Source organism: Rhinolophus sinicus, chromosome 15 (genome assembly GCF_057876585.1).
Source record: "Rhinolophus sinicus isolate RSI-liver-muscle chromosome 15, RSI-T2T, whole genome shotgun sequence".
NCBI classification, from domain to species: Eukaryota; Metazoa; Chordata; class Mammalia; order Chiroptera; family Rhinolophidae; genus Rhinolophus; species Rhinolophus sinicus.
This window is the reverse complement of record NC_142515.1, coordinates 122969792-122984757: the sequence shown is the minus strand read 5'-3', so window position 1 is coordinate 122984757 and position 14966 is coordinate 122969792. Positions and strand designations below refer to the sequence as shown.

The following is a 14966-nucleotide window of genomic DNA, read 5'->3' as shown; positions in this document are numbered from 1 at the left end:
AAATATGTTTTGATAATTTTCAATACTGGTTATTACTAGGTGTATTTATCTATGCATTTGCACTTTAATTTCTGTCAGTGGTGATGTCTGACCACTATCATTTTAATTGATGGGTCTTTGATAAAAGGAACAAGTAAAGAAACATTTTTTTAAATTTATTTTTTAAATTTATTGGGGTGACAATTGTTAGTAAAATTACATAGATTTCAGGTGTACAATTCTGTATTACATCATCTATAAATCCCATTGTGTGTTCACTACCCAGAGTCAGTTCTCCTTCCATCACCATATATTTGATCCCCCTTACCCTAATCTCCCACCCCCCACCCCCCACCCCCCTTACCCTCTGGTAACCACAGAAACTCATAGACACAGACAATAGTTTAGTGGTAAAGAAACATTTGATGGTCGGTCAGAAACTGAGTTTGTGAGGAAAAATAAATGAGAAAATTAGGGAAAGTAAATTAGGAAAAAGACATAATTACATAATCTGCTTGAAATGAGTGGTAATATCTGAGGAGAGGAATTGCATGGATAAGCATATCACATTTGTAAAAAAATAAATGCCAACTATTTAACAGGTTGAAACAATTCAGTTATGCTAAGTAGTGCAGTTCTTAATTTTTAATGAGTATACATATAAGGTGATTTTTATTATAATGGAACTATCTTGATTTTCAGCAAATTTCTATTATATACCTGTTATGTGCTGCATACTGATCTAAGGGATGCTGTATCTGTCCTTCTTGTGCTCATGGTCAAATATTACAAAGATTATGGGGAGGTGGGAAGAAATATATTTTATCACTATAAATAAATACAATGCTTAGAATCATAAAATCCGAATGATTGAATCTGGATTCTGCTTCATAATGCAATATATTTTATAAGACTGGACCAAATTTGATAATATATTTTTCTCTCCTTCATCTTTACCCTCTTTATGAGAAAATGGAATCCTTTCAGGGAATCAATTTACTTATTTAAACAAAAAATTGTAGACCATATAAAGGTTTGATTTTTATATAATTTTAAAAAATGAGATAAAATAAACCGAGAACATGTGAATTAGCCATTACTTTTTAAACTACATAAACACTTTCTAAGTACATTTTTCTCTGTTATATATTGATTTAATATATATAACTAGTAGTTTATTAAATTGAATATATAATAAGTTTCTCATAGCTATTCTAAAGATTTGTTCTAGAAATGTAAGGGCCACACATTTTTTTCAATACTTTGATCATGTGTAAATAGTAAAGTAGGGAATGGTTTATAGATAATTTAAAAAAAAATAATCTCCACACAATCAGTGCTTGGTATATAAAGTATATATTCCCCATGCAAAACTGATTTGTAAAAATGTCACAACTGTCGTCTTCAGAAAGCCCAACAGCAGAATAAATGTGCCCATTAGAAACCAAGATAACACTGAAATATTTTGACGCTATTGGTGACTGGTACGGGGATACAACCCATTTCCATTGTACTTGTTTCTGTTCTAATAATGTTCAGTTCTAAACACTGAAAGTAAAGCTTATTTTCTTAGAGTATTTTCTTTTTTCTTTCTCACAGCACGGAAAAGGATATGCTAGTCAATTCTACAGGACTTCCCTGAAGCAGCATGATTTGCACAAAGTCGACCAACAAAAGCATCAACTTTTCAACTTCATTATCTTGGCCATCCAGTTAGTTGTGTGTAACTGAGTATTAGATAGCCTTCGGAGTCACGGTGGCCACTTACAGGACCTAATTGCTCTCAGCAGGCCTGAGAAATGAGTTGAAACGTGCAGAACTGTAGAAACTTTAGGCAACTGATTTTGCCTGTCCGATCAGTGTGTGCCTGTTTACAGCACTATATATCTTTCTCTCTCCAAATGTCACTGAGCCCTTTAGATGTTTATATTCACCACGAGAAGCCAGTCATAAGGATAAAGGAAATTTCTGCATTATAAATGCAATATCACTGTTTTAAACTTGACTGTTTTATATTATTTTTGTGTGATCAAGTGTTCCCCTAACTATTCCAACTTTACAAGAGAGATTGTGATTATGTTCTTTTCACCTGTGGGTCATAAAAAATGTTGTATTCTGAAGACCCACAAAATATCAAAGACATTCTGTAGTTTATACACCGTGTTGCAAAGTGTTTACTGTACTATTTCAAAGCTTCTAAATAAATATAAAATATATATATATATATATATTATATTATATAATTTTCCTAAAATGTGGTACAACTCAGTTGGTTTTTAAATGGATTCATACAGTCCACATCATACAATAAAGTAACAGGTAATTCAGGGTCCCAAAGATAAACTTACTAAGAATAAAAACAATCATTAATAGTTTCCTCCCAGTTTTCATATCTTATTCAACCCTGTTTTTCCTTGTTTAAAAGAAAATGAAACTCTAAGCTACAAAATTTTGCCAAGAACTTGTACTGAATTTTCAATGCCAAAGATATAGCTGTCGATGTATTATCAGAGGAGCACTGAACATGTACTATCAAAATATCTAACAATCTACATTATTTTCGATTCTATTTCTATGGCTTTGAATGTAGAATCATTTAAAGCTTTTATAAAGAATCTATAAATTCATCTGCATTTGTTGTTAGAAAGAAAACAAACACTGGTTGTCTGTACATTTTGTGGTGTAAAATATGTAATTGAAGATTACTATTTTAAGAAGTCCTCAATCATGACTCACACAGAATTTTATTTTACATAGTTTTGCATAGTTTTGTGACTTCTAATAACACATGCATATAAAATCTATTTATAACTCTATATGACTATATAGAGATATATAAATATCTGAACTGGTAAAGAGTAACTATAAGATATAAAGAAACTCTAAATTTAAAACAAAGTAAATAAATTTAGAGATAGAAAGATGGTACTTTATTGTTTCAGTATTATCTTACGTGTGGAAATTGTATAGCTTTCATGTAGTGTTTTATTAATGAGAAGATTCTTCATGAGTCAGTCTTGAAAAGTGAAGGTTGATTTTTACATTATGTCAACAAGGTTAATTATTAAATTCAGTAGAAAGCTTTTTTTTTTCCTTTTACAAATTTTCTTTTTTTTCTAATATTGTGTATTGCTTATTGAAACACAATTAAGAGAATGAAAATTCAGAGAATTTGAGATATTCTCCTAAATAAAAAACAGAATTGTCACAGCTCCCATTTAAAAAAGAAAAAAAAATTCAAAATTATATCTAAAGATTGGCCCAACCCAAATTACAGACTTATTTTAAAATGTTTCCCTTAATTTTTAACTAATCTTATTTTCAATGCTAGTTTGAGTTGTGTTATGTTATTAAAACATATACCCAAAATTAACACATTACAAAGTTTTTCCACTTAATTTTATGTCATTTAAATAGGAATATTTCCCTTAGGTTTAACATTAAACACATACATACATTCTTAGGTCCTAAATATGCGTATTTGAGTGATATCTTGGTGTTGCTTATTTTACTGTTATCAAATTAGATATTAATATATCATAATCACAATCATTTATGTAAAATTGGGGACCCTTTAAAAACATGTGAAGCTAATCTATCATTTATGACACAAAAAGCACATACATTCACTAAGTGCAGCAGCAAAATTTTTTCAAACTTTTGTCATTACTACATTAACATTTTGAATTATGGACTATTTTAAGTGAAGAAATGTTTCAATATAATTTAACTGGAAAAAAAGTCTATTTGTCGTCACTGCTTTTTAAACAAGAAAATGATTTTCAAAGTGGGGTCCATGATGCAACGGTTAGCACACTGGACTCTGAAAACGATTTTCTTGTTAAGTCACTCTGCTTTAATTAAAACCTTTCAATCATCATTTTACAATTATGGGGGGAAACCCACATCCATCTGCCTTATTTGGTGCATTGCAAAAGAGGTTATACTCACTTCATATATAATAGCTGTATTAATTCATTTAACTTAAAGAAATTTTCTTTAATTATTTAGCCCTTTATATCATTGTATATAATCTCCCTTCAACCAGCTTCTTATATATTTGTGTATTAGGTTTTTCAATATATCATAGTAATAAGTTATACTAATTTGCATTTTAATTTTGAAATTTTATGATCAACCTACAGAACACCCCCCCCCCAAAAAAAAAAAAGACATCCTACCTAATGTGTGGGAAAAATAGAATTATTTAAACATAATATACTAAATGATTAGGTTTTTAGTTAACTCTCTGTTGCAATCAGAATAAATCAGAAGTGACAACAGAATAAGGGTATGATTTTAGTACATTGGTTAAAATGTTATATGCTAGTGAGGAGGACTATAAAATGGAAAATGCAACCAACCAATAACTGAAAATTTCAAAAAACAACATGTATTAGATTTGTATGCAAAGGAATTGTAGAAAGGTTTTCTACTTACTCTAGTCATCCTAATATCCAATCTTTCATAATTATGTATATATAATATCTAAATTATAAGACAGTATTTCTTCAATAAATTATTTCAGAAAATAATAATCATGACATTTACTTCTTGTTAACATGGTTAGTTTTAGAGTAGTAAAAAGTCAAAATATTTTCCTGTGGAAACAGTGTCTTAATGTTTCAAAAGTATGTCAAATGACAATTTTTAGAAATAATTCAGCCACATGTAAAATTCTAATTTTTAAATGTGAATATAATTTTGTGAGATTATTTTAAGTCAAATATTTAAATATCACAACAGATATTACTTTACAGATATTACGATGTCTGCTTCATTATTAGTGCATCATCTTTCTTGGGAAACATTAAAGAAACATGTATATTTTATTTTATGGAGATATTAAATGCAATGCCTTTTCAAACTTTGCACATTAAGTGCTATAGTAGAAGATTTAAATACCTTAATTCCTCATTCTCCTGTTTCAGTTCTTTATGGTGTTATAATTTGCTGTTAGATCTTTTGCAATGTAGAAACCCTCCCGCTTCTCCAATAAAAGGGGGGGGGGGAAATCCTCTCAACATAAACTTTAATAACTGTGCATTATATTGAACCATTTACCTTCCAAAAATTATTTACTGGAGTACAGTTCATCTTTAATATAATTACTTAGTCAAAATGTTGTAAATATTAAGAAGGATAAAGTAAATTATTCAAGTTACAGATTGGTAATAGCATTGTTATTTGTCATTGCATGTGGTTTTCTTCCTCCCCCTCACATTTGTATGTGTGCTTTTAATACCCGAAGAACTAAAAGAATACTTAAAACATTGGTATACTTGATAATTTTTCTGAAAAATCCTATATTTTTCATATTGCAATTTCTTGGGTTCTTTATCTTTTCTCAACTCTAATTTTGTAGTGGTAAAGGCTTTGCACTTAACATCCTTTTTATGTTCCTTTTTAACAAGGAAAAACAGAAAATGACAAAATTCCATATTTTTTATGCCATGGAGTAGTAAACTGTTTTTATATATTGTTAGCACTTCAAGGAATAGCCCTCTGCTAGATCAAACAAAATCCTTAACCAGTAATTTGTGAAACTACTGTTCAGTAGAGTATTTTTTTTTTCCTTCTAAAACTTGGAATAGGTTTTAGATTACAGCATTGTGAGAATGCAGGTAGATGGGTGCCGCCAGAGTATTGCAGGCAATAATATGACTAAAATTCTAATACCTTTAGTGTGCATGCATGTATTTCTAATCACTGTTTTTTTTAAGTATTTGTAAAATTTAAAAAAAAAAAAAAAGGCTTTGTATTCCTTGAAAACATTACATGCTTAGTTTGAAGTTTTACACTCGAGATGTTTTTGAGTTGCATGAAAACATTGCATTAATGATGCAGGCAATTTTTTAATTTCTCATGAGACTCAAAAACGTCTGAATGATAGAACTCAGACTTCTAGTACATCCATACATCCTTGAGCTGAAAGTAAGCAGGGAATTTCAGCTCTGGACACATTTTTTGAGACAGTTATCTGTGAGTGAAAACAGGGTATTATATAACAAAGGATGAGTATAAATCTTAACTATAGTGTTTGTTACTGTGAATGCTATAATACATAAGTAATATGAGTGTAAATGTAATATATTATTTTATACTGCTGTATACATATGAAATAAATAAAACTAGGATACATATTATGCCATTTTTCCATGCATGGATCTTCCACTGACGCCTGTGGGAGCTTTGAAGAAAAATCAGTGGCAAATTATAACTCTAAGTTTTAAAACAACTAATGCTGATTTAGTGAATTTAGTCTTAACATAACAGGTCTAAGGGAGCATCTGTTCAACATTGAATCTCATTTCAAGCAACATATGCTAAGTTTAAAGGATTTCACTATATTTATAGTTTTGAAAGGAGGCATTTAGTCCCATATGATTCTCATGATACCCACAAGGAATATTTTAAAATTATGTGTATAGATATAGATATTCCACCTCATGTTATGTTTTCTTTTTAACTTTTTTTGATTTATAGTAATACAATGGGTCCGCAAGGATTAATACAGAAGTTGTACATGATAGAATATGAGTGCCTTCAAGCGATAAAAGAAAAAAAATTAGAAACAAATTATTTCATATTTAAAGTTGATGAAACATAAGAAAAAATAAAATTATATGGGTATCATTTTCCAAGAAGAACATGTAAATTAAGGTATGATTTTTTTATAATGTAAAAATAATCTGAGTCAATCATAGAAATTTACATTCTGAAATAGCTAAAAGGTAACAGAAGAAATGCTGTGTTTTTTAATCGCATGCGTGGTTTGAAAAATGATTTTCTTGAGTTCAAACTACACATATGTGGGTAAAGGTGTATTTTATGAAATGACAAGGGAGGGAGCTAGGTATTTCTCTTACTTTGAACAGCTAATAAAGCCAACCCTATGGTGAAAAAGAAGTAGGTAAAATATACACAATGATAGCTCTCAATGAAACATTAACAGTTATAATTAGAAGTCGCTTTGGTTCCCCTGTAGACCTGTACCTCCTATCTCTTACTTTTATCCTTTTGGGGAATCATATCATGAACTCTTTTATTTACCCAAGGTTATGAATTTTCAGAGGTAAAATTAAATTCTATTAGATTACAAACATGTATTAAAGTTTGACAATGAGGAGTTGTAAGAATACATGGTAATGTATGCCTTCAGTAAAATTCCAGCTTGCTTTAGGAACCAAAGAAATTATAGGAAATATTAAATAATCACACAATCAAATAATTAAGTAATCAAAATTTGTGGTCATAACCCAACAGTAGGTCATGAGAGCAATTTAATATATTAAGAAAATTAGATAAAAACAAAAAGTAAGTACAACAGAAAAAAAAGGTAGAAAAGTATCAAAACACATCATTATGGTAAAAGCAAATAGTTCTGTGTGAAACTTTATTTTTCAGATTCATGTGTGAAATAGGTCACAATGTGAAATATATTTCTCACTATGACTCTGAATACTCAACCTGTTCCAGGTTACGTTTCCAGTCTCTGTGTCTTATTCTAACTTGAAATCCTGAAGTAACTATAAATAAAATTATGAAAATAAGTTATAGCATTTAGAACTTTATATTTTAAATTTTCAGTGCTCCTTCTGTGCCACTTGCTCACCTGTGAGGATGATTCTCACGTATAAGTTACCATGAAATTCAGCCTAAGAAACTAAATACAGTTCTGAATGTCCCTTTACCATTTAAATTTAGAATGAAATGCTGTTTTTACGTATGCATTTTCTTTCTTCTTATCATGTTATGTTGGCAGAGAATAAGCAAATCTAGTGTCCAACAAATATGAGTATATTTTCCAGATAAATTATATTTAACAATCTATGGCTTCACCAAAAACAGTCTGAATAACCTGACTTTACAAAGTCATCATACCATCACCTCATCTAATAAATTGACTGAATTTAGCTCAATTTACTAGAACTAATTTAGTCAAATACTGGAAGAAAAATAAGAAGGTAGGCAAAGAGTTGTTTTGTCAACTATTCACCTACTTGGGGAAGAAGAGATTTGCACCCTAGGGTTATGGGGATGGAGAACACACAGCCTCTGACAGTAGACTGAGAGATGAAATCAACACCAATTTATTATTCACATATTCTCACAGCCTGGGGGAGAAGAACACCACACCACATGCAGGGCCACACTGCGGTGACACTCAGGACCAGAGAGAAAACCAGGGGGAGGTTCTCCCTGGTTCCCATGGGAAGAGGGGATTGGTTTGTTTGAATTCAATGGGGCTGGCAGGGAAATGAAACCTCACAACCTAAGAAGGCATTGTGACTGGTCGCCCTGATAAGGAGACCAGTTTGGCCAAGGGATCTTAGTTTTGGGAGGAGAATGAGGAAGGATGAGGTTATGCCAATTTGAGGCCTTCCTGGTTATGCCAACTAAAGGCAGTGCATACTATTGGGCCATAGTTTTAGTTCTTATACCATATGGACTCCTTGATGCCTTGACATCAATGTATACCTGGGGGATGAACTGACCTTTCTAGTGAGTAGAAGTACATCCCTAGGAGATGAACTAGGCACCTGTCCAGGAGGAAAAGAGATACATAGTGAGGTGGTTTTCAGAAACATGAACTTTAGAGGTGTTCCCTTTATGGCTGATAAAGAAAATTGAGGAACCTGTGTAGCATTAGTAGAAGGACTGCATGATGCCAGGGGATGTGGATATTGATTGATCCATGCCTGTGGGTCCATTTGCTACTTTTTAATTTAAATAGGAGCTTTTGAGGGGGCCATTTTGCCTTTCAGTGAAACTGGCTGCATAGGGTCTACAAGGGACAAGGAAGTTGCTTGGAATGCCTTCTTCGATAGCCCACGGTGTTTATTTTCAGAAGTGAAAGGAATCCCTTGGTCTCTATGAATAATCTCCGGAATCCCCAGGGGATAAGGAGTGTTCTGATGAACACTGGATTTATGACCCTAGTACACATAATGACATCTGTTACCTTGATTTATATTTTAAGTCTATGTGAGACAAGAAAGTCCCAGAGTCCTTTGCCTCAAAGGGGTCAAGTCTTATACAACACACCAAGATTTTATAAAAATGTATAAATGGAGCCATTTTCTGGCCAGGGTATTTGGTGATAAGACGACTGTCACTGCCAACTGTGCTGACCCTTAAGAACTGTCATTATCAGGGACATCCCAGATAAGGAATGAAAAGCAGCATCATTCCACGGAGTTTCATCGTATGTAATGGTGGTGATATGACCAATCAAGGGTATAAAGTCACATCAAAGTTCAAAACTCAGTTGCTCCCAACAGTCTACCCAGGTTGCCAAGGGGTCTGAGAGAGAGTTGACCTCTGGTGTCATGGCATCTGCCACGGGACTAAAGAGTGGTAAGGCTACACTCTTTTGCAGATGGGATATATCAGAGGGTTGAGGTTTGGCTCCAGCCTATAAAAGGAGACTTGGCAACTGAGCTTGTGCAGTGCTGCTTCTGTAACCCGCAGTATAATGGCCATCTTGGTATGAAGGGATAGATGCTCAGGTTTGTGAGATATTTTCAGATGAGCTGTGAGTGGCCAACAATTACTACTCTGATGTATGGTACAAGACCAAGGAGGGCAGTTTCCTGTATCAGAAGTCCACAGGAAATTTATGGCCATCAAAGATGGTCCAGGAGCCATGAGAAGAAGTTACTGAAGTTTCTATAGTGAAGGAAACCCTGAGGACATTAAAGGAAATGATTGCTGATTTAACTTTGGACAGATTCTAGAGCCTTTTGTTTGAGGGGGTCCCAATTAAAGATAGACTGGTTTACAAGTAACTGAAAAAATGAGGTTAAATGAAATTTATAAATAAGTAATATGTTGCCTTCAGAACCCCTCCCCACCACCAAATGTAGAAGATGTTGGATGGTATAAACATGGGTGCTCAGAAGTATCACTTCCTATTTGTTGACAGTATTAGGGATGGAGCAGCCTTCAGTTTATCAAAGAATTTTAAAGAATTTAACAGAGATGGTTGGGTCTTGTACTATATGTGGGGCAATGGCCTATCCCTTTTCTGCAAGAATTTGTATGTCCTTAATGCATGTGTCTAACAAATCTCCTCAAAAGAGGATGCCATCAATGTAATGTTATTCCTGTGCTCCTGGAGAAAGGCGGATGCAATTAGAATCTTAGCAGCAAAGATTCTGTTTGATAGCAAAGCTAATGAGGTGCTACATGTGTGGCCTGATAAAGGTGGGTTGTGCCATGTTGGAGGTGAAGGTAAACCGTGGCTGAGAGGCTGTGGAAATAGGCATTGAACAGAATGTATTAGCCAAATCCATGATAGCAAGATATGTAGCTGTTGCTGATTGCATTAAATCACTAATTTCAATAATATTGGGTATTGGGTATGGGGTCATATTGGATTGGACCATAGCATTAAGGTTGTGGTAATCCACCCTGAGATGCCATTCATACTTGCTAGGTTTAAGAACAGGCCAAATCGTCCTGTTAAATGGAGAGGCAGAGGAGATTATAGCTCCTTCACTCATTAGATCTTATATAACACGTTTTAGTATTTGAAGGCCTTGTTTGAATTTACATTGGTCTATATTAACTACTTAACTGCAGGTGACTTAGGTGCCATGCTTAATTCTCCCTTGGGTGGTGATCTCTTTTCTTTCCACAGCCTCACAGTGAATCACCCTGGGCTTCTCCTGAGGGTGTACAATTACAGATAATGTCCATATGGCTGCCCCAAGCAGCTAGTGTTGTTTGCCTGCTCATAATAAAAAACCAGTACTCTCAAATACTAAAGGTAAGCTCTGTGCTAGTGTAAAGGGATTGTTGAATGTTTGTCTCTATGGTGATTAGGCCAGACCATTTAATTAAGGACTAACCAATGTCAGTAAGTTAGGTATAGTTTTCTTCTTGGGTTAGTTCAATACCCAGAGAAATCTGAGCTTGAGTACTTGCATTCAGAGAGGTAATTGGGGAATGATGACTGAGAAACTCAAGATCCAAAGTTTTCTTGAGTGAAAATACAATTTACAGCCTGAGAGAGCTTTTCTCTCATTGCAGTGGCATATTCACCATTATTATTCTGCTTTGAATAGTGCCTGCATTTAGTGTCCAAGCCATATCAGGCAACTTGCAAGCTTTAGTACTTGAGGTCAATTTAATTACAGTGTGCATGACAGAAACTAGGCCATTTGGGTATTGCCTTTGCCACCAGCAATTGACACCTGAGTGTTAATGAGCTGGTAATTAAGAGCTGGCACATGCAGATGCATTTTTCTGTTTGGGATGAGGACAACCATATGCTACATAACTTCGGTGCTAAGTATTTTGTTAGCTACAGAATTTGCACAATTATGTTCTTGAAGTTTTTATTTTTTTCCCCCTTAATCTCAATTTTTCCAGGGGAGAAAAAAAAAAAAAAGATAAAAACTGGTACTTTCAAGTTTTAAGTGACTATATTCATCTTTTTCAATTCATGAAACTTTCTAAAACTGGTAAGATTGTATATATGGAGAACAAATCTTTGGGAAAAAATTAAATTGCAGAATTTGTGTGATAGTAATTACTTTCAGTTTAAAACCACATTAACAGGACTTATATTTTGAAAGTCTTTTGTGATATTAAAAAAAAAAAAAGTACCAAAACAACTGAACGTGAATGCATCCATGTGGGGTGCATTGATGTGTGGGCCTCTGGAATGGCGCATAATGATTTTCCACCTGGTATTCACAGCATGGAGTAATCCACTTTTCTTGACGGTAAGTGGGATATAGTAAACCGCCTCTAAGAAAAGAATGTGGTAGGGATGAGGGGATGTCATTTCGGAATTAGGTTATAAAAAGGCAACAGTTTCCATCTTGGGAACCTTCTTATACACTCTCTTATTCTCTTTTTGATTGCTTGCAGAGGTGTTGTGGAGGCAACTTCGTGGTGAGGTGCAGGCGCAAGAGAACAAGACCCATCAACACCAAACAGAGTGAGCTTGGAAGCAGGATCCTGGGCATAGGTGCATTTTCAAAAGAGACCAGACCTCCTGCGAACTAACATGGTAGCTTGACAGCAATCTCAGGAAAGATTTTAGCCAGACACACCCAGTTAGGCTGCACTAAAAGTTTGGAACCACACACATTATGAGACAATAAATGTTTGTAATTTTAAGTTGTAATGCTTGGGGGTATGTTGTTATGCAGCAATAGATAATGAATAACCATACATAAGTGAGAACGCTATTGTCTGCTACAGCAATGTGGATTATTGATTTTTCTGATGTGATATGGGCCATTTTCACAGAGGATACATACATATAATGTGCTTTCCTTTTTCATCTTCAGTTCTCCTTTTTCTACTTCATACCTCACAAAAAAGTCTCCACCATTATCTGAATTAATTTTCTATTGGCTTAAAAAAATAAATCTGTTGTCATCAGGTGAAAAAAATGTATTTAATTTGGTGAATTTTTGTTGTGGGAATTACTTCCAATTTTTCTTTTTTGAAAGAATTTGCTTTCCCATGAACCCTCTGTAGGACATATAGCCTTTTATATGCAGATTGGTATAATTACACTTTGAAATAGCTTTGAATTCCCTGTAGCTTAAACTGAGACATGAAAGGCCAAATGTTATATTCAACTGAAGGATATAAAAGTGCATCTACATCAATCCAAAATGAGATATAGAAATGAACAGCTCTTTATACAGTGATGTCAGTTTTTGACAGATTATTGAAAAGGATCTTTACAACTGCAGAGACTGCTTTGGGTAGCATGAAAACTCTGCCTGGGGATAGCCTCATCAGTTTGTATTTTTCATTCTTTCAATACCAAAAGGTGAGTAGATGTTAAGTGAAACAAGAGAAATACTCTCTGAAAATAGCTTTAACTCTCTTCCCCAAAGATGACACCTGGCCCCACATGGTAAAACACAGTGTGACCCGATGATGAAGTCATCTACCCAATCTGTCACATTGGAGAAGGCGGCCTAGCTGGGGAGGTTACATTTTAGGAAGTCGACAGAAAACCCACATGACAATCTTCACCTCCAGAGATTCCAGTGACAGACAAGGGCCTTTTCTGCACAGAAGGGGAGTTTATTGTGCCAGTGACAGATGCATGGAGAGGGTGTAAAGCGCCACATTCTTTCTTATCACCAGCAGGAAGAAAAAAGGAGCACAGTGGATTTTTGCATATTCAAAACCTTGAAAGCAGCACTATATTTATTTAAAAATAGATTCTAAAAATCCTAACTTTATGTTGAAAGAGTAAGTACTGCTAATGTTTAATAACCTGACTGCTTTGAGTTAAGTAAAAGTACATCTTAGAATTGTTTTGTTTCAGCCATGAATACAGACTGATTTTCTACTTAAAGGGCATATCCTTTCCTGAAATGATAACACAAACAAAAGAATGAAATACCCACCTCATCTTAGTTTTGTAAATAAAGATAAATATGTCTTAAAATTGAAAACACAAATGTCCTAAATTCTAGTGGTTCTATGATGTGCAGATATTAAGTAACTAGAATTGAAATCAGAACAAGAGGAGGGTTAAACTTTCTGAACAAAACATACACTTTGACACTAACACTGATTCAAGCAGAATTGAATAAATGATGCATATAGTACTTAAGTATTCAATCTAGGCTAGGGAATTTTACCATTTTTGGCACTTTGCAAAGCTCACCACTTATCAATCTGCAGAGTATATATGGAAGGAAATGATGATAACTCAAGTAGCAGTTGAGAAAAACACAATTGCTAATTAGATCTGACATTACAATTAATATATAGGTATAGATATAGATATATACCGGTTTTCTGCCTCTTTTCTGAAATAATTTTCATGGATTTGAAAAAATTCAAAGGCTTTAAACATATAACTCAATGTATATATTAGGTTAGTAGCAGCCTCCATTAATGTTGACACTGTAGGATATATATAGACAACGTATAATGGACTGCATGATAACTGAAATTATTCTAAATCAGATTCTCTTTAACTTTTACTACTTAAATTGTGTGATCTTTGTAAAGTTTTGCCGTTCATTTGGAGACTAAAATCAGTTCTCATATCCTATTTACTTTCATGAATCAAATTTAGCTGGGAATGATATTAGACAAAATAATCTCATTTTATAGGGAGAATCTTCTGTGACCTGGGGTGGGGGGCTTACTCATACCATACATTCACCTGAAAACCCCTGTTCAATGAAAGTTCTGGGTAGAAATAAAAAACAGCCCCTCCACCCCCAACAACTTACTGAAACACGTATTAGTGATGGGGAATAGTAGCTCTAAGTTATACTGGTGGGTGTTACAAGTAATATTTTTTGATAATACAATAAAATATCATTTCTATCATATCTATCAAGAATTGTTTTACAACTCCAAACTGTGGCATAAACCAACATTAGCATTTAAGACTCACCTTAAAATCAAAACTAAGATGTTCTATTCTTATAGAGAAAACTAGTATTTACTGAGTGTTTCATCTGTGACAAGTACTATGCTAGTCATCTCAACACTTATATAAAAAGATGATATTTTAAACCCATTTACAGATGATGAAACTATGAAAACTGTGTATTCTTGATTATTTCTTAATTATAAGGCCAGTGAGTTTTGTAGCTGGGAGGTGACTTCTGACTGATGGAATCCCTGATTTTAGCTAACTTAAAAAGTATGTGAAGAAGATAAAATGAGACAATTAAATAAATAATGGTTCACTAGAAGTGTCCAAAATATATATTATATGCTGCATCTTAAACTATTTCTAGATATATAAATTCCTCTAGTATTGAAATCACACAGCTGTATGGTTTGAAGACAGCTTATGGTACAAGTTTTAGAAATGATAAAAAGACTTTAAAATTTAAATTGTAGGTTGTATGCTTGTCTGTACAGCTTCAATACAATATTATATATTCAACTACATCTTCAACTACAATAGTATATATCTCAAACTATAGTTAGCATGTGTATGTTTGTGTCTACGTGTATGTGTGTATAAAATGAGG

General features: G+C 33.5%; 1 protein-coding gene across 2 annotated transcripts in view; it reads left to right on the top strand.

Annotated features, from left to right (window-relative positions):
• PCDH10 (protocadherin 10) overlaps positions 1 to 14312 on the top strand; it is a 54261-nt gene extending 39949 nt beyond the window's left edge. Inside the window, exon 5 of one of the 2 annotated variants that reach the window (XM_088792610.1) lies at positions 11863 to 14312. In XM_088792610.1, coding sequence (XP_088648736.1) covers positions 11863 to 11936 — 74 coding nt within the window. In that variant the 3' untranslated portion in view covers positions 11937 to 14312. Of the gene's footprint in view, positions 1 to 1578; positions 7158 to 11862 lie in introns of those variants that run through there. The other variant, XM_019749027.3, reaches the window with a different exon arrangement.
• Positions 14313 to 14966: the final 654 nt, after the last annotated feature.